Raw genomic sequence first — 25,221 nt, 5'->3', positions numbered from 1 at the left:
CCATTTAACGGCATTTACTACTGTGGAGTTTCTAGTAAAAGCTAACAAATTTGTGAAAGATAGAAATCAATAAACACGTTTTTGATAAAGAAGTGTAACTTACTTAGGGTAACTAGTTATGGCTAAGAGAGAGAAAACAACAATAAGAACTTTGTAGCATTCAAGAAACCAGACCTTATTAGGCTACCTGTAATAAGAAACCTTGAGCAACTTTTTGACCCTAGTGTAAGTTAAAGGTATTGAGATTTAGTGAGTAAGATTTAATAGCTAAGTTTAAATGGGTTTTGATTACACGATGAAGGCATTGTAGGTATCAGAGAGTGTAGATAAGCAAACCTTGAGGCGAGAAAGCTGCCTGGAAAATAACAAAGGATGGTTTAAATGCCAAAGATTTGAATGGACCACAGGTTTTTGTTTAAGTGCGATGAAGAGAACATTTCTTCTCTAAGTTAGACGGTTATCAAAGTGAGGGCTACCCGAAAACTTACTCCTGGTTGTGAAATTAACCGTTTTACCTTATGTAAAGATGGCTACTTTTTTGGGGACTCTGCTGAGTCTTTAAAAGGAAATCAAGGTGTTGGAACCACAAAGGTAATAATTTCTCTCGGCCCCATCTAATTGAATACCAATCCATGTCAAAGACCGGGCGCTTACAGAACCTAAACAGAGACATCCTCTGTTGTGTCTCTCCCTCTATAAATCAGACTTAAGTCAAGAGAGCAGTTTTTGTGATTATCATGATCATGTAATGACTACTACCTCATACATTACATTACATTACACCGTGGATGGTCAGATTGAAGATATTTTTGTTGTTGAAAAAGAAGCCTTGTCTCCAAAGTAGATAAGCCTAATTGTGTGGTAAATAATGGGAAGATCGCCGTGCTGTGATAAGGCTGGGTTAAAGAAAGGGCCTTGGACACCAGAAGAGGATCAGAAACTTTTGGCTTACATTGAAGACCATGGCCATGGAAGCTGGCGCTCTCTGCCTGAGAAAGCCGGTAACTCCCACATTTTCTGCTTCCACACTTCCTTCCTTCTTCTTCTTCTATCTCTACTCAAACCTTCTTCAACTCCTACATTATAATAGGTCTTCAAAGGTGCGGAAAGAGTTGTAGGCTCAGATGGACTAATTACCTTAGACCTGACATCAAAAGAGGCAAATTCACTGTACAAGAAGAACAAACCATCATTCAACTTCACGCTCTCCTCGGAAACAGGTCAAAAAAATCTCTGAAACAACCACCAAAAGGCCTGTCTTTTGTAATTGCTTTTAAACCAAAATCGGTCTCTGTTGTGTTGTGTTGTGTCCTGATTTTCATAGGTGGTCAGCAATTGCAACTCATTTAGCAAAAAGGACAGACAACGAGATCAAGAACTACTGGAACACACACTTGAAGAAACGACTGGTTAAAATGGGGATAGATCCAGTGACTCACAAACACAAAAACGAAACTCTTTTGTCTCCCACGGGTCAATCCAAGAATGCAGCCACGCTTAGCCACATGGCTCAATGGGAGAGTGCTCGGCTCGAAGCTGAAGCAAGGCTAGCTAGAGAATCAAAGCTTCTCCATTTACAGCATTACCAAAACAATAACAACAACAACCTTGACAAACAGTGCTTCACTCACAAAACACCAGCAAATTGGACAAAACCAAACGATGGTAAGAGAGACTGGTCTTGAAAACTCGAATTTATGTGTAGAGTTGATTTGTTCATGCATGAAAATAGAAACTTTGACAGGAAACGGAGATCAACAGCTTGAATCCCCGACATCGACGGTGACATCCTCCGAGAATCTCCCTCTCGTGACTAGGCCTTTAGGAATGGAACCAACGGAAAACAGAATCAAGTCAATCAACAGAGAAAACAATAACGAATCCTCAGGAATTCCTGCGAATATGGTTGAATTGGCCGTCACTTCTTCCACCTCCTCCGGTGCGACTTTGGTCAAAGATTCCGAACACGACTGGATGAGGCAAATCAACAGTCAGACAGAAGGATTCGAAGAAGGATTCACGAGCTTACTGCTCGCTGATTCAATCGGTCGGGGTTTCTCCGCCTCCGTCACCGGAGCGGTCGCGGCCAACGGGAGTGACTATAGCTACTATGAGGATAACAAGAACTACTGGAATAGCATCCTCAACTTGGTGGATTCCTCACCGTCCGATTCCCCAACGATGTTCTGATCTAAGGGTTCACAGTGATTTCTTCAAACATTTTAAAATTCTCAGTTTGTTATTGTCGATAGCCTTATCTTTTCATTTTTTTTTAATATATTCTGGTATTAAGATGAAATTTCATGAAAATAACCTTTTAAACCCAACCAAAAAAAATACATATGTTTATTATATTATATTCCACATTTTGGCAATTACTCATTAGAATAATTGAATGGTAGCAAATCCATTTCGAATTATTTACACTTTATATTATATTATTATAAACATTGTTCTTTTTGAATTTATAAAATAGACGAATTAGAAATATATTTTTATCTATATTAATTTATTTTTGTCTAAATTCAATATATGGACTGCTTTGTCTATATTGACTTATTTTGTATTCGTTAATTTATTTTATTTTCGTTAATTTATTTTATTTTTATTGATTTATTTTATCTTCGTTGACTTATTTTGTTTTCATTGATTTATTTTGTTTTTATTTGACTTATTTTATCTCCGTTGGCTTATTTTGTCTTTGTTGAGTTACTTTTGTTTTCATTTATTTATTTTGTATCCGTTGACTTATTTTGTCTCTGTTGACTTATTTTTTATTTGTTGAGTTATTTTTTATTTTTGTTAATTTATTTTGTCTTCGTTGATTTATTTTATCTCCGTTGATTTAGTTTATCTTGACTTATTTTATCTTTGTTAAATTTTGTATGGTTTTTGTTGATTTATTTTGTTTTAGTTGATTTATTATGTCTCTGTTGATTTATTTTGTCTCTATTAAGTTATTTTCGGTCTTCGTTGAGTTATTTTGGGTATTCATTGATTTATTTTATCTTCGTTAATTTATTTTGTTTTTGTTAATTTATTTTGTTTTCGTTGTTTTATTTTGTTTCTACTGACTTAATTTTTGTTTTTGTTGAGTTATTTTTGGTATTCATTGATATATTTTGTCTTTGTTGATTTATTTTCTCACTCAGTTTTTCATAGATGAATTTTTTTATAATTATGGTCATATTAATACTAGAAAAATAAATCTTTTTTTGTCGTAGAAAAAATAAATCTAAAAAACAAAATATATATAAACACAAAATTAAATATAAATTTGTATCATTTGTTAAAAAAATTATATCGATAAAAAAGTACAAACTATATTAAGAAATATGATTGGTAAAAAGATAAAATTTATGTGCGGATGCACGGATAAAAATCTAGTTTCGAATAAAAGAAACAGATTAAATGATAGGTAGTTGCATGTGATTTTCTTATTAATAAATAGATTTAATTTATTACTCTGTAAAAAACTAAATTACATTACGAAACTGAAATTGGTTAATTTGCATACAGATTTCAGCGTACAAGAAGAAGAAAAAGAAAAGAAAAAAAAAAAAGAACAGGGGCGTAATAAGGCTCTCAAAAATGGGGCTACGGTATTCCATTGATAAGGCCCATATTAAGCCCAGTGATACCTTTCAGAGAAGACGGAGACAAGGAAAGACTGTTCTTTCATTCTACTCGCGAATCTGAGACTTCGGAAGATTCGATCGATTTTGGGGTTAGGGTTTTTCTCTCCCGACGAGCTGCTAATTATCTGATCTGATCAATGGCGCCGCCTGCAGGACTTTACTCCGGTAGCAGCACTCTTGCTCTGGTATCAATCTTTTCTCGATCTGTATCTTTAACTCGTCTTCAGTTGTCGAATTTTGGATTTGAGTTCATCATCGTCTTCTCTATCGATCAGGTGGCTCGTGCTTCAGCTTTCGGGCTGGGTCTCATCTATGGGAACGTGAAGCTCAAGGCTTTGAAGGTACATCTCTATCTTCCTTGTCTTGTTTTTTTAATGAATCAAATTTTTCGAATCAGTTTTTGTTCGTAAATACTGAGAGAACCTATGATCTGTTGTTAATGTCTAAAAAAGGGTTTCAACATCATGATGCCGATATTTTCCATCACAGTACAATGAAAGATTGTGGCTTTTGAATTGATGGGGACATCACATTCTCTCTCGATCGAATCATATATATTGTAGCTTTGAATGATAGTTTATCTAATTAGAGACCTAAATTGACGTCACTTTACTCCTTTTTTAAGGTCATCTATTTGCAAGTATCTACTAGTCCAATGATTATGCATGAGTTCTTATCGCTTACTCCATTGAATGATCATATTCAGCTTGGTTTTCTCATTGATTGAACTTTGTTTACTACTGCAATGTATCTATTTTCTTTTTGAAGTCTAAGATAATGAGTATAAGTCTAGCTTCTAAACCCTAACAAGATACTTATACATGTCTATTGCTTCCGTTTAAGAGCATTCCATTGTTTAGAGAGCAATTCTCCTTTCTTCCTTTTCGTTACCTCTGCACATTTACTATTCAGCCGACAAGTTGTATCTTTTATCTTTCTATGATGTGAATTGTCAAGTGGTACTAACAAATGATCTATCTTTATGCAGATAAAGAAGAACTCACAGATGAAGGCAGAAGCCAAGGCTCATCACTAAACCAACTCTTCCTCTCCCTTCTCCAATAAGAAGATGAAGCCAAGTGACTGTTATCTCCAGATGTAGCTCTTACGTCATGAACTATATCTCCCTCGGTGACATTTTCTCGATTTTTCTGTTTTCTTTTCCCTTGACGAAGAAGAGCAAAACCTTTTATCTGAAAAAGCAAAAATTATATACCATTTTGGTTTAAACCCGAGTTCCATTTTGGTGCTCTTCTGTTCAATAAACACCATCCGCTTTTCATTTTAACCAGATTGATTATGCAATCGAAAATTGTTAATAGTCTAGTAGATAGTTATCATTGATTGATTTTACTGCCCTAAATTAGCGATTCTAATTAAGTTTCTTAACTCTTAACAACCGCATTTATGTAATCAGAAGGGGTGTCAATACTGGTCAATCTTCTGTTCAACCTGACCAGACCGGATTTAGTCCAAACCGAAAAGCATTATCCAAAAACTCAACGAGCTTTGTATACAAACCTTTTTTGAAACTTCAGTACATCCACACCACACACACAAAATGCTTTCAAATTATTATTGCTTAAAATATCCGATTTGTATTTTAACTCTTGAGAAACACCAACGGAAAAAAAGAAAGATTTTATATCCCCCGATGTAGAGTTAAATCAAGTAGTTGTCTATTTCCAGAGGACCGATGATTATGGCTTTGTGGTAAGAATACTCTGTGTTTGAAAACTCAAGGTCGTGGCTTCGACCATCATGTCTCTGACTCTTGACTGTGATGAGATCTCTCACAACAAACGAGGCATCCTTAAATGCCTTCTTTCTACTCTTGCATTTTCTACAATTTAACAGAAACCAAGCTGATTCCCATCGTATTCCGATAAATCATATTCATGTTTTGTTACTTTTTTTTTCTTCTTAAAGGATTCATGTTTTGGATATGAATCGGTCATTATGCTTTTACGAATAATGAATTTGGATATATAATTTAATACTCCAAATTTGAGACTCGCATCAATCACTATCCGATCTTTCACTAGTTGAAGTAATAATCAGATTCGGGTGCCTACCTAACTAACATTACTAATTGCAATATATAAGCTGTTATTTGATTTCTTATCTTAAAGAATTCCTATCTTTAGTATATTTTAATGTATTTTGGACACCTATATCAAAATATGACTCAAAGACAAGACTACTGTTATGTTCATCAACATTCAGTGGGCCACGTATTTTCGATTAATTTAGTTGCTGGTGCTTTCTTCATTGGATGGATGATAACTTAAAGAATAATTTGTATGCTTTTCATATATATAAAGAAATATCGTTTCAAAAAAGACTTTTGTGGTCCATTGGCTATCATCAACTAGAGGTGTAGACATTGTATGCGATTCAAATTTTGGATTGAAATTATTTGAGTAGATATATCAAATCAAATCTTTAATTACTATTGACTAGTAATAGAAGATCCTTTTATACCAGGAGGAAGTTATATGTCTTAAATCTGTATTAAATCCTCATAATCAAAGTCAATCATACGAGTTACACAAAATATTATAGTGCTCCATACCCTACATCACATTTTTTATATAAAAAAAGATAAATTAAATCTTAACCCAAATCCATAATCAAAGCAACGCGACCTACCCGCATGTCCCAAAACGCACGTTCACAATTTCGAAGTGGTATTTCCGTAAATAACCTCAATACAAGTTTGTCTAAATTACTCGGTGACCTTTATCAAGCTCAGGGTTAAGAAAGTGATTGATGTGATGATGTCTATTAATCTTTTTTTTTCTGTTATTTTCGATTAATATCCTAACTTCTTAAATGAAAAGAGGTATAACTGTGTGTTTTTTTCCGGATTATACGTTGATAAATTCTGATTTTTTTTTTTGAGGAATAAATTGTGTTTTTTTTCTTCTTTTAGTCAATATCAGCTAAATCAGTTTTTATCATATATTTTTAACCTTTTCCCCTCTGATATATTAAATTTCCATATTATGCACCACCCGAAGCTTTGAAGCGGGATGATCTTGTAAAAAACGTTGGACCCAGACATTCTAGTGGACTTATTTTCACGTTTACTTTTTATATTGTTGGCACAGTTGCTAAACAGAATACAATTAAACACAAAGATCTAATTAGATGCATCTTTGAATTTTGTTTCAAGTCAGCTTTGGTAAACAAAGATATTCCTGTGTTTCCCGTTATGTTTAACTTCTAAATATACTGTATAATGCTTAGACTTGGATTAGTTGCACTTTTAACAATTTTATGGCAAATATAAACATATGTATCTTCTATTTGAAGACTACAAGCTTAAAAAAAGATGTATTAGCCAAAAAAATATACCAAAATTGGTTTTGCCAGCTAATTAGTTAGAGGTACAACAAATATCCTAATGTTCATTTTAGTAAATTGTTTATTAGATTTAGAAAAAAGAATTCTTATAATTTTTGCGACACATTCATCATATCTCTTAAATACTATGTAAATACTATGTAGGATTATAATATTTGGAATCAATTGAAAGATACTAAATAGTTTGAATAGAGCGATATGTTGGAAATATTTATCATGTAATCAGTCACCACTAGCAATGAAAATATAAGATTCTATCTCTTAAGCAAAATTTTCAACATGCATGTATAACAATTTTAATGATCCAACTCACTAATCCAATTCCAAGAAATATACTTTGACAGAAATTCATCCTCTGTCAAAATTAACAAATAGATAAAATATGCCAAAAAAACGTATTCTATTTCTGTAATGTAAAAAATTAGAAAACATTTTAGAACGAAAACCGTGGTTTAGTCTGGAATTTGGTTAAGTTAATCTAAACCCAAGGAGTGGTTAAGTCACCGAAACGCAAAACGACAAAGCAATTTGGCTTCTTAAACACCCGCCCAAGGAGAAAGCCCTCACGCACCTAACCAAACCCCATTGAGAGAGAGAGAAGAGAGAAGAGAAGAGAGAAGAGAGAAGAGAAAATGGCCGTCTCGTCGTTCCAGTGCCCTACGATCTTCTCCTCAACCTCCATCCCCAGCTTCCAATGCCGTTCTGATCCAGATCTCGTCGGTTCTCCGATCGGAGGATCATCTCGCCGCCGTTTCAATGCCACCGCCGGTATGTCGTCGTCATTCACCGGCGACGGTCGGATATCCTCAATGATCTTGAGATTTCCGCCTAATTTCGTCCGTCAGCTGAGTATCAAAGCCCGCAGAAACTGTAGCAACATCGGTGTTGCGCAGATCGTGGCGGCTAAGTGGTCCAACAACCCTGCCTCCGGGTTACCATCGACGGCGGCGGCGGCTGCCTCGTCTGCTCCTGCGGTTTCTTCCTCCGCAGCTGCAGCCGCAGCCTCTTCTGCCGCCGCCGCCGCCTCCGCCCCGGCGGTTACCGTTCCTCCCGTCGCGCTGAATGGCGTCGATGAGGAGGTTGTGGTTGCCGCAGCCGAGGGGATAAGGGAGATAGGTAGTGTACAGTTGAAGGATCTGACGGGTTCGAAACCCTCATTTTTGAGCTCCGATGGGAGCTTGACTGTTCATGCTGGTACGTCATTAGCTAGATCCATTGCCCTCCTCTTTCATTTCTGCAATCATTTCCTGTTTTCTGTCTGCTACGAATCATTTTCAATTGAGATAACAAGTCTCGTGGGTTTATGATTTTCAATAGGTGAAAGATTGGGTCGTGGTATAGTCACGGATGCTATCACTACTCCTGTAGTCAACACATCTGCCTACTTCTTCAAGAAAACTGCTGAGCTTATTGACTTCAAGGTGCGTTTGTTTATGTCGTTGATCGATTCTGTTGCTTTTATGGAATAATAATCACCTAGTTTGATTAGAATAAGGTTTGAAAGATTACATTGACAAGATCATTGACTTTTTCTGTTCAATCACTCGAATTCTTGCAGGAGAAACGGAGTGTAAGTTTCGAGTATGGTCGTTATGGAAACCCTACGACTGTGGTACTTGAGGAGAAGATCAGGTTATTATTATAATTATCTTAATGATGATGTCTTTTATGCTTGGCTTTATTTTCTTTTTCTCCGGAGGATTATGTTGTTAATGCTGTTAATTTTGTTAATTAATTTATATATGTTGTGCAGTGCACTTGAAGGTGCCGAATCAACCTTGGTTATGGCATCTGGGATGTGTGCAAGCACTGTGATGCTTTTGGCATTGGTTCCTGCTGGTGGACACATTGTGACAACCACAGATTGCTACAGGAAGACAAGAATTTTCATGGAGAATTTTCTTCCCAAGTTGGGGATCACCGTAAGAATCTTCCTTTTGTCATTTCCAGTTTCTCTAATTATTGAAATTGTAGAAGAGATCCATAACTTGAATGATTAATATCATGTTTATGTGCAGGTCACTGTGATTGATCCTGCTGATATCGCTGGGCTTGAAGCTGCTGTGAATAAGTATAAAGTCAGTTTTGTAGCATATTAGGCATTCATATTCTTTCTTAGAACTGGAAAAATAGTTGGTCTGATAGCTTCATTCAACCGGTCTACAGGTTTCTCTGTTCTTCACTGAGTCCCCGACAAACCCATTCCTTAGATGTGTCGACATTGAGCTAGTTTCAGAAATATGCCACAAAAGGGGAACTCTTGTTTGCATCGATGGCACCTTTGCAACACCTCTGAATCAGAAAGCCCTTGCTCTTGGTGCTGATCTTGTCGTGCACTCTGCTACAAAGTACATCGGAGGACACAACGATGTGAGTACAAAATGTTGCAACTATTGTAAAACATCGAATATTGCTCTCGTTGGTTATATAGTTTATTTACAAAGATGGTTTCTCGTTGCCTTAGGTTCTTGCCGGATGCATCTGTGGCTCACTGAAGGTGATTTCAGAAATTCGCAATCTGCATCATGTGTTGGGAGGCACACTGAACCCGGTGAAACACCTGACCATCTCATGAATCTCTCTTCTTATGCATGCCTTTATTTCAAGAATCTTATAAAACGTCTTTTAACAGAACGCAGCGTACCTAATCATCCGAGGCATGAAGACAATGCATCTTCGTGTACAGCAACAGAACTCCACTGCCTCAAGGATGGCCGAAGTTTTAGAGGCACATCCTAAGGTATGCAATATTCCTTGCGGCTACTTACTTGTTGAGGAAATTTCTTGACACGACATAATAAGAATCAGTGCGTTATGATTTGCAGGTGAGTCATGTATACTATCCAGGCCTTGCAAGTCATCCCGAGCATCACATCGCCAAGCGACAAATGACTGGTTTTGGAGGTGTGGTCAGTTTCGAGGTAATGATTAATCACTCTCTACGTAAAGATTAAGCTTCAAACTAAGAGTAAAAATGATCCTCACAACGGTGATATATATTTCTCTGGTAGATTGATGGAGACATTGAAACTACGATCAAGTTTGTGGATTCTCTCAAGATTCCTTACATCGCACCATCATTTGGTGGCTGTGAAAGCATCGTGGACCAACCTGCCATAATGTCCTACTGGTATGTATGACTAACAAAATCTATCAGATTTTCCGATTTGTGGTCTAAACTAATTTGAACTTGGGTGGGTGGTTGAATATTAGGGATCTGACGCAAGAGGAGAGGCTAAAGTATGGAATCAAAGACAACTTGGTTCGTTTCAGCTTTGGAGTTGAAGACTTTGAAGATGTCAAAGCTGACGTTCTTCAAGCTCTCGAAGCCATCTGAAACTGCAATCTTTCACCCCAAACGCTGTCGTTTATGTGATCTTTGTCTTCTCTGTTTCCTTGTCCTTTTTTTTTTTTTTTTTTAACTCTCCCTGTTTCAGTATCAGTAATAATGTCTTTGAACTATTGTTCCGCGACATTTACCATTTTCGAAATAATCGTTGAAATTTATGTTTGTTGGGCTCACGAATGCTCCGTTTTTTTTTATAAAAAAAAAAGAGGCCTCCGTCTTTTAGAGGTTAAATAAAAAAGCAGTCTTCATGTGAGCGACTAATGTGACCATCCCTGTGGTCAGAATGCTTATGTTCGAAACCACAAGGTCAGGGATTCGAACATTGGTCATGACTCACCCCAATCTTCTCTGCTTCTTCCAAGTTTGTCGATTCAACATTAGAGGCATTCTCAAATGCCTTTCGTTTTTTTATTCCCTCTTTTAATTCTGAAAATTTCTACAGGGAAAAAAGAGCAACCCTCAAATGTTGTGTCTCTCTTTGGCGAAAACATTTTATCGAACATAGCACTCATATATTTCGAGCGAAGTCTAGGGATAATCTCATTCTTTTTCTACCAATTCTGTTGGATATTGGATGATTGGAGATCGTCATTACTGATGAAACAAAAAGATAATCCGAGTTTTTGGGATATTATTAATGGGCCATTAGTAAGGATCCCTTTTATAGGCCCATTAGTTATACTACGATCTCATCATTTTCATAGTTATATTTAGTGACATAAAAAAGGACTAATTTATCAAATCTTGTACTATATTTAATTTAATTGCTCAAATCCATGTGCTGTCCAGCGAGTATTTCCGGACCCAAAGTAACATTTATCAATAGCCAATCCTTTTTGTTTTTGAATACCGACGCAAAATTATCCGATTTGGGTAAATTAATGGAGAAATCAAGAAATTGGTATCGTGTCGCGTTAAGGACCTATTTATGTATGATCAGAGCTGAAGAAAGAACACCGCCTTGACTGGTTCATGCCAAAGGTTCGATCTTTTTCTTTGGTTTCTCTTATTTGCTTTTTTCCCCTACGGTTTGTGTGATCAAAAAGCTTCAGCCTTTTGGAATGTTTTCTATCTGATCAATATTAGAAAACGTTTATTAGTAGCTTTTCGATCTCATACATTGCTTCTGGTTTTTGTGGTAATTTTTTCAGTTCCTAACTCGGTTTAGCCTACTCTCCATGCTCCTCAGTTATGAATTCGTTTGTTATTCTGCGTCGATATTTCACATATCTTCTTGATTTTGCAATGATTATGATCGATGTTGTGTTTGATTTCATTTAAAATGCAGAGTCTATTGCACTTTGATCCTATGTAACTCCTGACAATCAATTTGTGTTTTTATTACCAGGCTTCTCTTGGTTAGGCTGAAACCAATCAATCCTGTTTTTGGTTTAGGAGCGCCCATTCTTGGGAGTTATGATTCTATCAGCACTTTTAACATCAGTGGGAATCAATCTCGGGCTTTGTTTTCTGTTTTTCACTTTGTATTCAATATTGAGAAAGCAGCCTGGTAATGTCACTGTCTACGGTCCACGGCTTATTCAACAAGGCAAATCTCAACAGTCCAATGCATTCAACCTCGAGAGGCTTTTGCCTACAGCAGGTTGGGTCAAAAGAGCATTGGAACCTACCAATGAAGAAATCCTCTCGAATCTTGGCTTAGATGCTTTGGTCTTCACTCGTGTTTTCGTCTTCAGGTGATTCTTTCATTGAGTATTTGCTTAAAGTTTGAATTTTTTTTTTTTTTTTGGTGTGAAACTTTAACGGTATTTCTCTTGGCAGTATACGAGTATTTAGCTTTGCTTCTGTGGTTGGAATCTTCATCCTTCTTCCGGTAAATTATATGGGTACTGAGTTTGAAGAGTTTTTCGACCTGCCAAAGAAGTCTCTAGATTCCTTCAGCATTTCTAACGTTAACGATGGATCAAATAAGTAAGATATTGAAGCCATGCCTAAACAGAGTCCCGAGCTTCTTATCATCCTTAACCAATTTCTTATACTTGTTTGTGTTTTGCTTCAGGATGTGGATCCATTTTTGTGCAATATACATCTTCACGGCAGTTGTTTGCTCTCTGCTTTACTATGTAAGAAGCCTTTTGTTTTGTCCATTCGTCCTGCTCCTTCGTGCTTAAATGGGAACATACAACAATGTTTCGAGTAAATTTTCAGGAGCACAAGTACATTTCATCAAAGCGGATTGCTCATCTTTATTCATCCAAGCCTCAGCCACAAGAATTTACGGTTCTGGTCAGTGGAGTCCCTATTGTGTCTGGAAACAGTATAAGTGAAACAGTGGAGAGGTTTTTCAGGGAGTATCATTCTTCCACGTATCTTTCTCATGTAGTGGTTCATCGGACAGACAAGTTAAAGATTCTCATGGTAAAGCTTCTATCAACTAAGGTTTCTGTAATGCCTTAAATTTTTATATTTCTGGATCTCATATATTCGTTAGCACTTTCAGAATGATGCTGAGAAGCTATACAAGAAACTTACTCGAGTAAAATCCGGAAGCATATCTCGCCAAAAGTCTAGGCGGGACGGGTTTTTAGGGATATTTGGGAGGAAAGTTGATGTGGTTGACCATTACGAACAAAAGCTCGAGAAGTTAGAAAATGACATGAGATTGAAACAGTCTTTATTAGCAGGAGAGGTGATAATTTTTCTTTGTGTAATTAAGTGCATGCTTCAACATATATATTCCTGTGTTTATTTTTTTCGGCAACCCTTTTAGGAAGTCCCAGCCGCTTTCGTTTCCTTTAGGACAAGACATGGTGCTGCAATAGCATTAAACATTCAGCAAGGAATAGATCCTACACAATGGCTAACTGAGACAGCCCCGGAGCCTAAAGATGTTCACTGGCCATTTTTCACCGCATCGTTTGTGAGAAGATGGATCTCCAATGTGGTGGTATTCGTGGCTTTTGTAGCTCTGATAATCCTATACATTGTGCCTGTTGTATTGGTTCAAGGTCTTGCTAATCTTCACCAGTTAGAAACATGGTTCCCTTTTCTGAAAAGCATACTAAATATGTGAGTAAAACCCTATTCAGATAAACATGGGTTCTTTTTTACAATTGAACCAACCACAAGAAGGTCTAATCTCTGTTTCTTATATATAATTTGCAGGAAAGTTGTGAGTCAAGTGATTACAGGATATCTTCCGAGTCTAATTTTCCAGCTTTTCCTTTATATAGTACCACCCATTATGCTTCTACTTTCCTCAATGCAAGGATTCATTTCTCATAGCCAGATCGAGAAATCTGCATGTATCAAGCTTCTAATCTTTACCGTATGGAACAGTTTCTTTGCAAATGTACTGTCCGGATCTGCTCTTTACCGCGTTAATGTGTTCCTTGAACCGAAGAATATTCCTCGTGTGCTTGCTGCAGCTGTGCCAGCACAGGTAATAAACAGAAATTCCAGTTTTGAGGTTTTCACAGTTTCAATTTTTTGGGACCATGAATCATGTTAAATCATTGGTGCAGGCATCGTTCTTTATATCTTATGTTGTGACCTCTGGATGGACTGGTTTATCATCAGAGGTCTTCCGTTTGGTTCCTCTTCTCTGGAGTTTTATGACAAAGCTTTTCTGCAAGGAAGATGAAAAAGAATTTGAGGTCCCTTCGACTCCCTTCTGCCAAGAAATACCAAAGATTCTCTTTTTTGGACTTCTCGGTACAACTTACTTCTTCCTTTCGCCACTGATACTGCCGTTTTTGTTGGTCTACTTTTGTCTTGGATATGTCATCTACCGCAACCAGGTAACGGAACCAATCATACTCTTCAGTTTCTTTATGTCGAGGGTATCCAATAATTTAAAATCTTAAATGATTCCAATTGTATTCTCTTGGACAATGCTGAGTATATTCTCCATTGATGCTCCTCAAAACTCTGATAAAGCCGTATAGGAATCTGCTCTATAACCTGTGAATCAACTACTCATCTTTTCTGCTATGGAATCTCACTTTATGTGTAAACCCTTTTCTAAATTCTCGAATAGCATCTTTAAACCGAAAGTCTGTTTGGAGCTTAAGACATGACACTAACGTTACATCAAGAATCCATTTTCTTTTCTTGTCATTTGATTCGTTAATGAATCCATTGTTTCATCACAACCTGGTGGTAGTAAATAACTTCACTGTTTGGGTCCTTTTTGTGTTGCAGCTCCTAAACGTATATGAGGCTAAGTATGAAACCGGTGGAAAATTTTGGCCAATAGTACACAGCTCAACTATCTTCTCTTTGGTACTAATGCACATTATTGCAGTCGGATTATTCGGGCTTAAAGAGCTTCCATTGGCATCTTCTTTAACAATTCCCCTCCCGATTCTCACTGTCCTTTTCAGCATTTACTGCCAGAGACGTTTCTTACCAAATTTTAAAACTTATCCTACCGAGGTAAATGCTTTAGAGATCATTGCTCTATCCTCAGAACTGTTTGGGAACATAAAGCTGGCTACTTTGAATCAAATTCATCCTAGTCCTTTGGATTTAGCCCGGAACAAGAACCTTTTGCAGTCTCATATATAAATCTCAGCATAAAGTTATTACAGATTCTTCTCATAACCTTTATATGTTTTCCTGCTGCAGTGTCTGGTAAACAAAGACAGAGCAGACGAGAGTGACCAAAACATGTCTGAATTCTATTCGAAACTCGTTGTTGCTTATCGTGATCCTGCGCTTTCTCCATCGCAATACTCACGGGACATTTCACCTGAAGATCGTCCACTTCTTCATTCAAATCGCGCCTGAGAAAAAACCTACTCAAAGAACTTTAACTCTTTTGCTTGAGCTTTTGAAGTTTGCTTGTTATATGTTGAAGCAATGCTATACCCGGTTTGACCCTTTAACGACCCTACTAAACGGGTTGTCTTGTACATTGGCGCTTAACCGCGAATCAAACCGGTTTTGTATTATATTTATTTACAGTTGTGAGAAAGGAAAAAAAATGAATGCATTCAAAATTGTTGTCATTATTTCTTATGTATACCGATTTTAGACGTAAACATCTCAGTACCTTTTTCATAAAGTAAATTATTAGATAATTAACCAGTAACGATTAATCATTACTACAAGTGTCTTGCTAAACAGAGAATATTTTGCAAAAAGATGAAAGTTGATGACTCTTTGCCACGTCCGCATAGAGGTATTCATCGTAATTAAATGTAACTTTGAGGGCAATTTAATTTACAATTAACCCGTTTTTGGAAACAGAAAAAATCAAATAATTTTCTTTGATGCGCCTATAGGCTACACGCGACGAGAAGAGCGAGAGGGGAGAGAAATAGAGGAGAATCTCTCAAATTCTGGGTTTAAGCTGATCTGGATCTTCAATTTCGAATCTCAATTTTGCTTTTCTGGTTTTTTAAGCTCAGAAATTTAGGGCTTTTGTCTTCTTGCTGCATTTCTGGTTCTCAATTCTCTGCCTCTTTTGGTAAGTTCGATATCTCAATCTTCTAATTTCGGAAACAATTTTAACTTGCAAATCGGGTGTGTTTGATTGTCCTTGAAATCGTCATTTCTCTATCGGGTATTAGAGATCCATTACTCAATATCCGGCGATTGGATTATTAGGGTTCTTTATTCCGAATGGGGATAGTCGAAATTGCTATTTTAAGCTCTGTTAGTGTAAATCTTCATGCACGTTTCTCTCACTTGTTTTCTTCTCTAATTCTTTGTCTCTTTCTCGTCCTACTTGGCGTCTCCCGCTTCTTATAGAAAACGTTGAAATTGAGTGGTGAAATGTGGAAATAGCAAGAATCAGGAATTTGGGTTGAATAGAAAAGGGTTTATTCGATTACCTACTGATGTTTTGTTGAACTCGCAATGAAGCTCCTACTGTCGCTAAAATTCTCGTGACGAATGAAATTTAGTATCCAATACTCTTTCTGCAACCGATCGATTACAGAATATTCATATTGTAAACAATACTTGTTTCCGATCATAATTCTCTTTGCAGTTTGTTTTGTGTCTTGTGTAGTAGATCTAATATATAGTTCTTTTGGGCAATGGCTTTTTTTTTTTTTGTGTCTGTAGAAAATGGATGGATCAGGTGGGAGAGGTGGAGTGGAATCGATTCTACCAAATTACAAGCTCGGTAGGACTCTTGGTATTGGCTCCTTTGGTAGGGTGAAGATAGCTGAGCACGCGTTGACAGGACATAAAGTTGCTATCAAAATCCTCAATCGTCGCAAAATCAAGAACATGGAGATGGAAGAGAAAGGTACGATTTTGTGACGATTATGACTTTACGATGCTGTCGGATATAGTTTTTTTTCACCTTCATTTCCTTGAAATCATTTGGTGTTGTTTTCTCTTTGATACAGTGAGGAGAGAGATCAAAATCTTGAGACTGTTTATGCATCCTCACATTATCCGTCTCTATGAGGTCATAGAGACTCCGACAGATATCTATCTTGTCATGGAATATGTGAACTCTGGTGAGCTATTTGACTATATTGTAGAGAAGGGTAGATTGCAGGAGGACGAGGCGAGGAACTTTTTTCAGCAGGTTTGTTTTCTTATATCAACATGTAAATTTCCAAACAACCCATTTAATTATCAGTATATTTGAGACTTCCGTGACTTGGCTTTGATGTAGATAATATCGGGAGTGGAATATTGCCACCGGAATATGGTTGTTCATCGAGACCTTAAGCCTGAAAACTTGCTTTTAGACTCGAAATGCAATGTAAAGATTGCTGATTTCGGCCTGAGCAATATAATGCGAGATGGTCATTTTTTGAAGACAAGTTGTGGAAGTCCAAATTATGCTGCTCCGGAGGTATGTGCTTTAACCTTCAGGCATCTGAGGATCACTATAATTAGGGCTCGTTTCAAATGATCAGTTATGATCGAGATCTGTGAGTTGTTTCAGGTCATTTCGGGCAAATTATATGCTGGCCCTGAAGTAGACGTCTGGAGCTGTGGTGTGATACTGTACGCTCTTCTCTGTGGGACTCTACCGTTTGATGATGAAAACATTCCCAACCTTTTTAAGAAGATAAAGGTACTGCAAAAGACGTTCTGTTACTTGACCTTTTTGTTCTTTTTCCATTTCTTTTTTCTAACATCTTTGAAAGAATGCTTAAATATGGGTTTTGAAGTTACATTTTTCTCTTTTCTTCCTCTAGGGAGGGATATATACTCTACCTAGCCATTTGTCTGCTGGTGCTAGAGATTTGATTCCCCGGATGCTCGTGGTCGACCCCATGAAACGAGTAACCATTCCTGAGATCCGGCAACACCCTTGGTTCCAAGCTCATCTTCCAAGGTATTTAGCTGTTCCTCCTCCAGATACGGTGCAGCAGGCGAAAAAGGTAAAGCTAACGTATCTACTCTTATTTTCATTAGAGACTGTCTCTGTTTCCCTTTTTCGAAAAGGCGTAAAAGCGCTGGCTTCATTTGTAGATTGACGAGGAGATTCTCCAAGAAGTTATCAATATGGGATTTGAGAGAAACCACCTCATTGAATCCCTCCGCAACCGGACCCAGAATGATGTATGGGTTTCTATCAGCCTCTTGTCCATTTGCCATATCTTTGTAATTTTGTATTCAAAGGTAAATTTTTCCATGGAAATATCTAAGATACTGAATTGTTGTCGCCTGCTGTCTTCTTAGGGGACGGTGACATACTATCTGATACTGGACAACCGGTTCCGTGTCTCTAGTGGTTATCTCGGGGCCGAGTTTCAAGAGACCATGGTGAGTCTTCATTGTCCTTTTTGATTGTAGCAAAAGATCTTTGAAGTAATAGTTAAGTGTTTGGTTTAATCAGGAAGGCACTCCGCGTATGCATCCAGGAGAAAGCATAGCGTCACCCGTTAGCCATCGGCTTCCAGGACTGATGGAATATCAAGGAGTTGGCTTGAGATCTCAGTATCCTGTTGAGAGAAAATGGGCTCTTGGACTTCAGGTCTTGATGTTTTTCCTTAATTTATGCTATATGAAGGTTGAAGCTTTTGATTTCTTATATCTGTTTAGTTTGGTTGATAACACATGCTCTGGATCCAACAGTCTCGGGCTCATCCGCGTGAAATAATGACAGAAGTCCTGAAAGCCCTGCAAGATTTGAATGTGTGTTGGAAGAAGATAGGGCACTACAACATGAAGTGCAGATGGGTTCCTAACAACGCAGACAGTAACTCGATGCACGACAACAGCTACTTTGGAGATGATTCCAGCATAATAGAGAACGACGCAGCTGTGAAGTCCCCTAATGTTGTCAAGTTTGAAATCCAGGTAAGTCCACTTTAGGTGATGATAAAGCAACACATACATTCATCATACTAAAACTGAAAATGGGTTTTGCCCGCGTTGTATCTGAACAGTTGTATAAAACTCGGGACGACAAGTATCTGCTGGATCTGCAGAGGGTACAAGGTCCTCAGTTCTTGTTCTTGGATCTCTGTGCTGCCTTTCTTGCTCAGCTCCGAGTCCTCTGAATATTTAAACCGGATCGACCTCTTCAACAATAAATCATCCCACTCTCACTTCGTCTTCTTGATTTAAGAAAGTGAACTTGTTTTTACTATTTCTTTCTGTCTTCTTCTTCTTCAAAAATTCCTCTTTCAACTAAGATGTAAGACCGACCGACTCGAGTCACAAAATAGATGAATCAAAACTTTGTACATAACTTGTAGTGCATTATGCCACCAAGATTGATTTTTTTTTTTCTTTTTTTCGCTATTACATATAAAAAGAAACTAACTAAGTTTTTTTTTTTTGGGAACATTTAACTTTAGTTAAAAAAAGTGAAATGCTGAATTTCTATTTGTATTGAATGTTTCCTCGTAATTTGGTTCGGTTTGGGAAACCAACGCCAATTGGCCTAAATTGGTTACCTTTCAAAATTTCAACAAATTAAACTTCACAATAAAACATTTTTAGAAAACACATCTGTTATCTGATTCAGAATTATATCATCAAAACAAACAAGACCAAAAAATCTTTCAAAATTCCAACGTGTGTATTAATTAGCTACCAGTTATCTTCTCCTGCACACAGCACATGATATAGTGTGACAAATCAAATTGACTTCGTAAGGAATAAACAAAAATTTATAATTTCGAAAACCTGAAAGTGAAACTTCTGAGACTGATCCTTGGTTTGTGTGTGACAAATTTTTAATTTTGGACTATACAAATGCATGGTCGATGCCAAGTGAAAAATATATATGTCCTTGGCTAAAAAAAAGAAGTTATGGTAATATCAGTTACTGCCATTCATTAACCTCTTTCTATTCGTGGTGGTCTTCGAACACCCACTCTGACATCACTTTCTGTCCTCCGTAATATCTCATTCATCCCATTAGTTTGAAAAATCTTCGGATTCGCCCCAACATTTGTCAATTCCTAAGAAAGACCAAAAATAATGAAATTTAATGCGACAAATCCAGAAAAAATAAAGAAGAATCGAGAAGATAAATATATTTTTCAATTGAAGACTCACCGTATCTTCTTCCGATATTTTCTTGTGATGCAAGCCAGAGAACAACAACACATCAGAGGAGTCTAGAGAAACGTGCGGCCTAAGAAAGCTCGGTTTGTCTTCATTTATTGTTAACCCAAAAGTGTTTTTAGCAAAAGCCATGCTCATACCACTGACGTGGCTCGCTGATCCTGCTGGCTGATTATAAGTCAGCGTTGAAGCTGCGTCGTTTTCTTTCCTCTTCTTCGTCCCTGCCCATGCGAACCCGCTCGCCGGCGCCGTCGTTTGTGATAAATTAGTGTACGGAAACGCGCTTCGAGTCGTCGCTTGAGATGTCTCCGATGGCGTCTGGAGAATGATCTCTGTCTCCGTTTCCTTCTTCGTTTCCTGCAAAAAACAACAATGAACCACATTACATACGAATAATTAACCAACCGATGGTTTTGACGCATCGGTTTATTCTCCAACTGATATTGTTATTATGATTTGCTAAAGTTTTATACCTGTTGGGTTGGTAATTTGCTGAGATTTGTAGGCTCTTTGATTGTTCTACGTGATTTCCCAGATTTCTTGGATGCCAAGTTATCTCTTTTCTTTATACTAACTCTTCTCCTGCAAAACAAAATATAGAGATAGAAAATTTACATAGAGATGGAAATAGACAGAGCTTGTGAAAATCGATTGATGGAAACCTTCGTTGAAGTTCTTCACGGTACTTAGCATCCATTTCTTTGTTAGGAGGGTACTTGGGTAATGTGGATGGTTCACAAGCGTAAGGCTTTGTGTTAAAGTACTGAAACAACAGCAAAACCACATAAAAGACCAAAGAGTTTCAGTTTCTATAAATTGATTCGATTTCCCATTTAAATGTTAGGGGTTTATTTTTTCCTTCACCTCTGACATGAGAGCAGAAGAGGCAGTTCCTCGTTTCTCCGGATCAATAGACAAAAGATTCTCGAGAAGATTAATTGCTGTTTTTGGAAACTCCTCAAATCTTTCTCTCAGACAACCTTCATATTGATGTTGTGGTCTAAACATCTTAGTTTGAGGATGAAGCTTGTTCTTTTCCCAGAATTCTTCATCTGGTGATCCAGAGAGTTTATAAATCTTGTGAAGTTGTTCAATCTACAGAGAACAACACACGAAACACACACACACACAAAAAAAACTCAGTCTCTATTTTGGAATAGTTATGAGTAATTTCGATCTGTGTTTCTCACCTCTGTTCTTCCTTTGAGAAGTGGTCTTCCGGTGAGAATCTCGGCGAAAACGCATCCGACGCTCCAAAGATCGACGGAAACGCTATAACTGGTGGAGCCCATAAGAAGTTCGGGTGCACGGTACCATAGCGTCACAACCCGACTTGTCAACTGATTCTTGTTTCTTGGTGTTACAATGTTGGCTAATCCGAAATCAGCTAGCTTCAAAACTCCTTTGTTATTCACCAGAATGTTTGCTGCTTTTATGTCTCTGTGCATAATCCCTCGTAGATGACAATGTTCTACTCCCCATAGAAGCTGCTTCATGTAGCATTTGATCTGAAAACCCAAATTAATTATTAGGTTTATCAGAGAGGGAAACCCTAAACAAAGAAACAGAGTTAGTTGGTTTTTGTGTGTGGTCGGTCGTTAGGTCTTGCCTGTGCCTCGGTGAAATTGATGTCAGGAGATGAACATAAACCTTCGAGATCGTGTTCCATGTAATCGAACACAAAGTACATGCTATTTGAATTCCGTGACGCGATAATCCCTTCGAGCTTCATGATGTTTGGATGATCTAATCTTCTCAAAATCATGATTTCTCTCGCAATGAATCTTATGTTTTCAGTTTCAAAATTTTGAACCCGTATCTTCTTTAGAGCCATTACTCTTCCCGTCGATACCTCACATGCCCGGAACACGTTGCTGTACGTTCCTTGCCCAATCTAACAATTTTTTTTGTTTTTGTTTTTATTACTAAAATGGTAGAAATTATTAAAAATATAGTTGAGATCATCAATATATAGGGCTTCTTCTTAATTGTCTCGCAAGAAATCTTTTAAAGGATTTAGGGTTAATATTTTACCTTCTCTCTTTTCTCGAAGTCCTCGGCGCGTAATGGGACCCACCCATGAACGGCCTCCGGTGCGGCGGAGCTGAGCCAGGAGGGCCAACCAGCCGCCACCTGTTCAGCCTCTACATTGCCATGCGACAACCCCGATCTCAGGCTAACTCCGGTCGTCCTCGATCTTGGAGCATCATCGTCGTTTTTGCGATGTTTCGTCGGAGATGAGTTGACGACTGCACGGCGGTGAGATGGCGGAACGGGAAGGATATGGCGGTTGTGGTGGTTTGAGGGATGACTACGGTGGTGGACGGCGGTGTCTAAACGGCGGCGGAGAGGGTGTGGAGGACCCGCCGGAGAAGAATGCTTGGAGTGGAAGCAACCCATAATTAATTATGAAAATTAATTGTCAGAGGAGAGTTTCCGGGCGGCGTGAGTATCGACCCGGGTCGGGCAAACGGGTCCAACGCAGGGAGGACAATCCCCGCATTAGACCATAAAGAAAACGAGAATAAAGGGCCCAAAAAAAAAACAATAAAAGGAAAATAGTTTTAGATGTAAAATAAGGGAAGAACCGAATCCAGAGATAGATATTTACGGAGAATTAGACAGTCCTCCTTAAACTTTGGGAGAGAAAGAGACAAGAAAAAAAAAAAACAAATCTTTTTCTTTTGTATTTTAAAACAGATTTATCTCGTTTGTATACACTGATAAACAAATCCATTCGTATCCTGATTTCTCAATCAAAATATATATACAAAAAAATAAGTTCAAAAATTTAAGAAGTAGAGAAAACCAAAGCAGCTAATAGGGTGGGAATTGGTTATGGTTGTTTTCTTATTTTTTTTTAAGTCAATAAGCATGCACACTCAAATGACAAATCCACATCACACACATGTTACAACAAGTCAATAAGTAATAGCCCGGTTCAGAATCAATTTATGACCGAAGGGGCTAAACCAAATATAATACGAAGAAATCAATTTGGAAATCCTCGGTTAAAAAAGTTAGTTCATAGAGATTTTCTCTTCTTTCAACCTCAAAAGAACCGGAGATTGGCCTGTATCGTTATTACTGTTACCGAAACTCATGTTGTTGCTCCCTGGCATTGATCTCATACGATGGTGGTCCGACGTTCCTACCGCCGCTGCTGCGGAGGAGCCGACGCCGTTTCTAGCGGCGGGGACGTCGTGGTTGTGTTTACCTTCGTAAGTTGTAATGACAGCCTTGGCATCCGTGGAAGCCCTCTCTACATGTTTACGGACCGTACAATTCGCCGTTGTACATTTATAATAGCTCCTAATATATTTTTACCAAAAACACAGGGAGTACATTTTAAACAACAAATAAATAAAAAAAAAGGTGAAATAAATGTATACAAAAACTAATGAAAAAGATTTCGACATATGGAGTCTAAATATATAGTACCTAGGATGGGGATTTCCTTTGACAACTTTTTGGCCGTACTTGCGCCATCTATAGCCATCGTCGAGAAGATCGACTTCACTTCTTGTTTGAACGATGATCTTCGGCTCAGTCACCGTCCTATGAGTCGTCGACACACCGTCGATTTTTCTACATTTCCCAATATTATTTGACTCTGTTATAAATGCTACCTTGTTATGTACTTATGTATGTATATGTATTTAAATTTTTCAATCATCGAGATATATCTTAATTGAAATCCATAGTAGTTAATTCATACGATTGTATTTTGAATTTAATTTCCTTATAAATTAAACTCTTAGGACGATACCTTATCTTTGAAGCCGGGAGATCTTCATCATAATCATCATCATCATGATGATTCTTGGCATAACCACTATCATCACTAGACTCCACCATCATCTGCCCTGCACCACCAATGTAATGAACATCACCAATTTCGCCGGAATCTCTGACTCCACCGCCACCGCGGCGGTTCTGAGGCCTCTCGTGATCATGTTGACCTTTGTAAATGATCTGAGTGATCTGTCCATCCGAAGACCGTTCAACTTTCTTCTTAACCGGACAATTAACATGAGTGCATTTGTAATAACTCCTCGGATATTCACACCCTTTGATCGGCTTTTGTCCGTACTTCCTCCAATTATAACCATCATCCGCCGGTTTGTCAACGTTCACCACGTTATACGACGACCGGTTATTATTGTTATAACTATTCCCCGCATGATTACTGTAATGGTTTCTAGCTCTCTGATCGGCTTGCGTTACTTCCAAAGATTGACCGCCATGCACGGCGGTGGTGGATGTCGATGGCCGCATTTCGTGTGGATATCTGTCTGGTCGTTGCGGTTGCGCTTGGACAAAGCCGGTCTGAGCTGTTGACTGCTGCATTAATTAATTAGATGTCACAGAGTTTATATGTAGTTAGTTGATATAAGAAATATTTATGAAAATGTTGATTTGTTACTACTATATATGTACTAACTAACAATGTCCAAAACTGAGTTATAGCTTGTTGATTTGTAGTACTGTTGTCGCTTGTGATTCAAATTCGATAGTGTGTGCGTTATCAATGAAAAAAAAACAAAGAATTAAGTAAATGTGTGTCATGAATTTACTAAGTACTTATATATTTGTGTTATAACTTCACTATATATATATATATATATATATATATATATATGTAAGTTTACATATACTTCCCAAACTTTTCCGGTTTTGTTCTACTTTTAACGACTTTGTGTCTGTGACTATCAATGAAGTCAACAATCAAAGTTTTTTTGTTTAGCAAAATTAAATAGTGTCTTCGTTTAGCCTTGAATTACTTAATTAAAGGATAATAAAGAATGAATTACCTGAGGAGGAAAGAACGTGGGAGAGGTGAGAAGACTAGAAGGGCTGAAACCAGAAGGGATTGTAAACATCGGACCTCCTCCGGTGAACATCCCCGCCGTAGAACGTCCTCCGCCTCTGCCGGGAGACACCGACATAGCTCCGGCGAGAAGCTGAGAAAACGATGTCGTCCTTTGGTTATCCGGCGTCAAGACGTCAGGGAAGTTATCAACGAACAAAGACGAGACAAACGAAAGTGGGCCTGGGCTCAGGCTAAGCCCGTCTCCACCGCCGAAGAAATACGCCGCCGTTTCGATCGCCGGTGGTCTCTGTGGAACTGTAATCGTGGGTCTTGTTGGAGCCACTAACGTCGTCGTTCTCATCGAAGATACATCGTCCTCCACCGCCATTTCTGAATATAAATTCTCGATCTTTCTATTTTATGCCTCTCTATGGATATTGATAATTACTGTGCGCATATATATATAGAGAGAAACAAAGAGACAAGAGTCTTCTGTTTCAATTGTCTAGATCGGTTTCGTGCAGCCTTGACATTGGTGTTCGAAAGTCTGCGGGCTAAAGATAGAATTTCTTTAATTTATTTACAATAATAAT

General features: G+C 37.8%; 7 protein-coding genes across 9 annotated transcripts; 5 read left to right on the top strand and 2 right to left on the bottom strand.

Annotated features, from left to right (window-relative positions):
* The first annotated feature begins 639 nt into the window (after nt 1–639).
* Nucleotides 640–2,295, top strand: LOC18023577 (transcription factor MYB106). 2 transcript variants are annotated; one of them, XM_006408402.2, is made up of 4 exons: nt 640–1,001; nt 1,091–1,220; nt 1,325–1,665; nt 1,745–2,295. In XM_006408402.2, exons 1-4 carry the CDS (start codon nt 869–871, stop codon nt 2,188–2,190), a joined length of 1,050 nt encoding a protein of 349 aa, XP_006408465.1. In that variant the 5' UTR covers nt 640–868; the 3' UTR covers nt 2,191–2,295. The 2 variants fall into 2 exon arrangements, with proteins under 2 accessions (XP_006408465.1, XP_024015430.1); XM_024159662.1 differs by having other exon boundaries at nt 1,733–2,295.
* Nucleotides 2,296–3,601: 1,306 nt separating this feature from the next.
* LOC18023576 lies at nt 3,602–4,942 on the top strand. Its single transcript, XM_006408401.2, has 3 exons — nt 3,602–3,823; nt 3,914–3,979; nt 4,627–4,942. Exons 1-3 carry the CDS (start codon nt 3,776–3,778, stop codon nt 4,672–4,674), a joined length of 162 nt encoding a protein of 53 aa, XP_006408464.1. The 5' UTR covers nt 3,602–3,775; the 3' UTR covers nt 4,675–4,942.
* A 2,636-nt stretch (nt 4,943–7,578) lies between these two features.
* On the top strand, nt 7,579–10,527 carry LOC18023575 (cystathionine gamma-synthase 1, chloroplastic). Its single transcript, XM_006408400.2, has 11 exons — nt 7,579–8,201; nt 8,325–8,428; nt 8,566–8,639; nt 8,761–8,929; nt 9,026–9,085; nt 9,174–9,377; nt 9,472–9,558; nt 9,640–9,747; nt 9,833–9,928; nt 10,019–10,137; nt 10,221–10,527. Exons 1-11 carry the CDS (start codon nt 7,640–7,642, stop codon nt 10,342–10,344), a joined length of 1,707 nt encoding a protein of 568 aa, XP_006408463.1. The 5' UTR covers nt 7,579–7,639; the 3' UTR covers nt 10,345–10,527.
* Nucleotides 10,528–11,232: 705 nt separating this feature from the next.
* LOC18023574 (CSC1-like protein HYP1) lies at nt 11,233–15,332 on the top strand. Its single transcript, XM_006408399.2, has 11 exons — nt 11,233–11,337; nt 11,705–12,053; nt 12,139–12,288; nt 12,377–12,440; nt 12,526–12,735; nt 12,818–13,006; nt 13,088–13,386; nt 13,483–13,759; nt 13,842–14,117; nt 14,521–14,754; nt 14,947–15,332. The coding sequence occupies exons 2-11, from the start codon at nt 11,773–11,775 to the stop codon at nt 15,106–15,108; spliced, it is 2,142 nt and encodes a 713-aa protein (XP_006408462.1). The 5' UTR covers nt 11,233–11,337; nt 11,705–11,772; the 3' UTR covers nt 15,109–15,332.
* Nucleotides 15,333–15,570: 238 nt separating this feature from the next.
* LOC18023573 (SNF1-related protein kinase catalytic subunit alpha KIN10) lies at nt 15,571–19,028 on the top strand. Its single transcript, XM_006408398.2, has 11 exons — nt 15,571–15,790; nt 16,393–16,579; nt 16,683–16,867; nt 16,958–17,140; nt 17,234–17,365; nt 17,490–17,675; nt 17,767–17,856; nt 17,977–18,060; nt 18,134–18,271; nt 18,373–18,597; nt 18,687–19,028. The coding sequence occupies exons 2-11, from the start codon at nt 16,396–16,398 to the stop codon at nt 18,798–18,800; spliced, it is 1,521 nt and encodes a 506-aa protein (XP_006408461.1). The 5' UTR covers nt 15,571–15,790; nt 16,393–16,395; the 3' UTR covers nt 18,801–19,028.
* A 376-nt stretch (nt 19,029–19,404) lies between these two features.
* Nucleotides 19,405–22,340, bottom strand: LOC18023572 (probable serine/threonine-protein kinase At1g54610). Its single transcript, XM_006408397.2, has 8 exons — nt 21,850–22,340; nt 21,425–21,709; nt 21,006–21,323; nt 20,680–20,910; nt 20,478–20,578; nt 20,289–20,397; nt 19,807–20,172; nt 19,405–19,709 (listed from the first exon to the last, which is right to left on the bottom strand). Exons 1-8 carry the CDS (start codon nt 22,213–22,215, stop codon nt 19,584–19,586), a joined length of 1,902 nt encoding a protein of 633 aa, XP_006408460.1. The 5' UTR covers nt 22,216–22,340; the 3' UTR covers nt 19,405–19,583.
* Nucleotides 22,341–22,647: 307 nt separating this feature from the next.
* Nucleotides 22,648–25,091, bottom strand: LOC18023571 (probable WRKY transcription factor 58). 2 transcript variants are annotated; one of them, XM_024159716.1, is made up of 4 exons: nt 24,630–25,091; nt 23,585–24,156; nt 23,257–23,403; nt 22,648–23,127 (listed from the first exon to the last, which is right to left on the bottom strand). In XM_024159716.1, the coding sequence occupies exons 1-4, from the start codon at nt 25,014–25,016 to the stop codon at nt 22,836–22,838; spliced, it is 1,398 nt and encodes a 465-aa protein (XP_024015484.1). In that variant the 5' UTR covers nt 25,017–25,091; the 3' UTR covers nt 22,648–22,835. The 2 variants fall into 2 exon arrangements, with proteins under 2 accessions (XP_024015484.1, XP_006408459.1); XM_006408396.2 differs by having other exon boundaries at nt 23,585–24,159; nt 24,630–25,064.
* Nucleotides 25,092–25,221: the final 130 nt, after the last annotated feature.

The sequence above is a fragment of the Eutrema salsugineum genome, unplaced genomic scaffold (genome assembly GCF_000478725.1).
Source record: "Eutrema salsugineum unplaced genomic scaffold, Eutsalg1_0 scaffold_13, whole genome shotgun sequence".
In the NCBI taxonomy this organism is placed as follows: domain Eukaryota; kingdom Viridiplantae; phylum Streptophyta; class Magnoliopsida; order Brassicales; family Brassicaceae; genus Eutrema; species Eutrema salsugineum.
This window is presented reverse-complemented; position numbering and strand designations above follow the sequence as displayed.

What these genes read in the sequence shown, in the direction of transcription:
- LOC18023577 (XM_024159662.1), top strand. Translation starts at nt 869, where the DNA reads ATGGGAAGATCGCCGTGCTGTGATAAGGCTGGGTTAAAGAAAGGGCCT. An exon ending in CTCTCTGCCTGAGAAAGCCG is followed by an intron (nt 1,002 to 1,090) that starts GTAACTCCCACA and finishes ACATTATAATAG; the next exon opens with GTCTTCAAAGGTGCGGAAAG. An exon ending in CACGCTCTCCTCGGAAACAG is followed by an intron (nt 1,221 to 1,324) that starts GTCAAAAAAATC and finishes TGATTTTCATAG; the next exon opens with GTGGTCAGCAATTGCAACTC.
- LOC18023576 (XM_006408401.2), top strand. Translation starts at nt 3,776, where the DNA reads ATGGCGCCGCCTGCAGGACTTTACTCCGGTAGCAGCACTCTTGCTCTG. An exon ending in GTAGCAGCACTCTTGCTCTG is followed by an intron (nt 3,824 to 3,913) that starts GTATCAATCTTT and finishes TCTATCGATCAG; the next exon opens with GTGGCTCGTGCTTCAGCTTT. An exon ending in TGAAGCTCAAGGCTTTGAAG is followed by an intron (nt 3,980 to 4,626) that starts GTACATCTCTAT and finishes ATCTTTATGCAG; the next exon opens with ATAAAGAAGAACTCACAGAT.
- LOC18023575 (XM_006408400.2), top strand. Translation starts at nt 7,640, where the DNA reads ATGGCCGTCTCGTCGTTCCAGTGCCCTACGATCTTCTCCTCAACCTCC. An exon ending in GAGCTTGACTGTTCATGCTG is followed by an intron (nt 8,202 to 8,324) that starts GTACGTCATTAG and finishes GATTTTCAATAG; the next exon opens with GTGAAAGATTGGGTCGTGGT. An exon ending in ACATCGGAGGACACAACGAT is followed by an intron (nt 9,378 to 9,471) that starts GTGAGTACAAAA and finishes TCGTTGCCTTAG; the next exon opens with GTTCTTGCCGGATGCATCTG.
- LOC18023574 (XM_006408399.2), top strand. Translation starts at nt 11,773, where the DNA reads ATGATTCTATCAGCACTTTTAACATCAGTGGGAATCAATCTCGGGCTT. An exon ending in TTTGCTCTCTGCTTTACTAT is followed by an intron (nt 12,441 to 12,525) that starts GTAAGAAGCCTT and finishes GTAAATTTTCAG; the next exon opens with GAGCACAAGTACATTTCATC. An exon ending in ACAAGTTAAAGATTCTCATG is followed by an intron (nt 12,736 to 12,817) that starts GTAAAGCTTCTA and finishes TAGCACTTTCAG; the next exon opens with AATGATGCTGAGAAGCTATA.
- LOC18023573 (XM_006408398.2), top strand. Translation starts at nt 16,396, where the DNA reads ATGGATGGATCAGGTGGGAGAGGTGGAGTGGAATCGATTCTACCAAAT. An exon ending in CGAGGAACTTTTTTCAGCAG is followed by an intron (nt 16,868 to 16,957) that starts GTTTGTTTTCTT and finishes GCTTTGATGTAG; the next exon opens with ATAATATCGGGAGTGGAATA. An exon ending in CCGAGTTTCAAGAGACCATG is followed by an intron (nt 18,061 to 18,133) that starts GTGAGTCTTCAT and finishes TGGTTTAATCAG; the next exon opens with GAAGGCACTCCGCGTATGCA.
- LOC18023572 (XM_006408397.2), bottom strand. Translation starts at nt 22,215, where the DNA reads ATGGGTTGCTTCCACTCCAAGCATTCTTCTCCGGCGGGTCCTCCACAC. An exon ending in ACTTCGAGAAAAGAGAGAAG is followed by an intron (nt 21,710 to 21,849) that starts GTAAAATATTAA and finishes AAAAATTGTTAG; the next exon opens with ATTGGGCAAGGAACGTACAG. An exon ending in TCAATTTCACCGAGGCACAG is followed by an intron (nt 21,324 to 21,424) that starts GCAAGACCTAAC and finishes TTGGGTTTTCAG; the next exon opens with ATCAAATGCTACATGAAGCA.
- LOC18023571 (XM_006408396.2), bottom strand. Translation starts at nt 25,016, where the DNA reads ATGGCGGTGGAGGACGATGTATCTTCGATGAGAACGACGACGTTAGTG. An exon ending in CCACGTTCTTTCCTCCTCAG is followed by an intron (nt 24,160 to 24,629) that starts GTAATTCATTCT and finishes TAATTAATGCAG; the next exon opens with CAGTCAACAGCTCAGACCGG. An exon ending in AAAGGAAATCCCCATCCTAG is followed by an intron (nt 23,128 to 23,256) that starts GTACTATATATT and finishes AAAATATATTAG; the next exon opens with GAGCTATTATAAATGTACAA.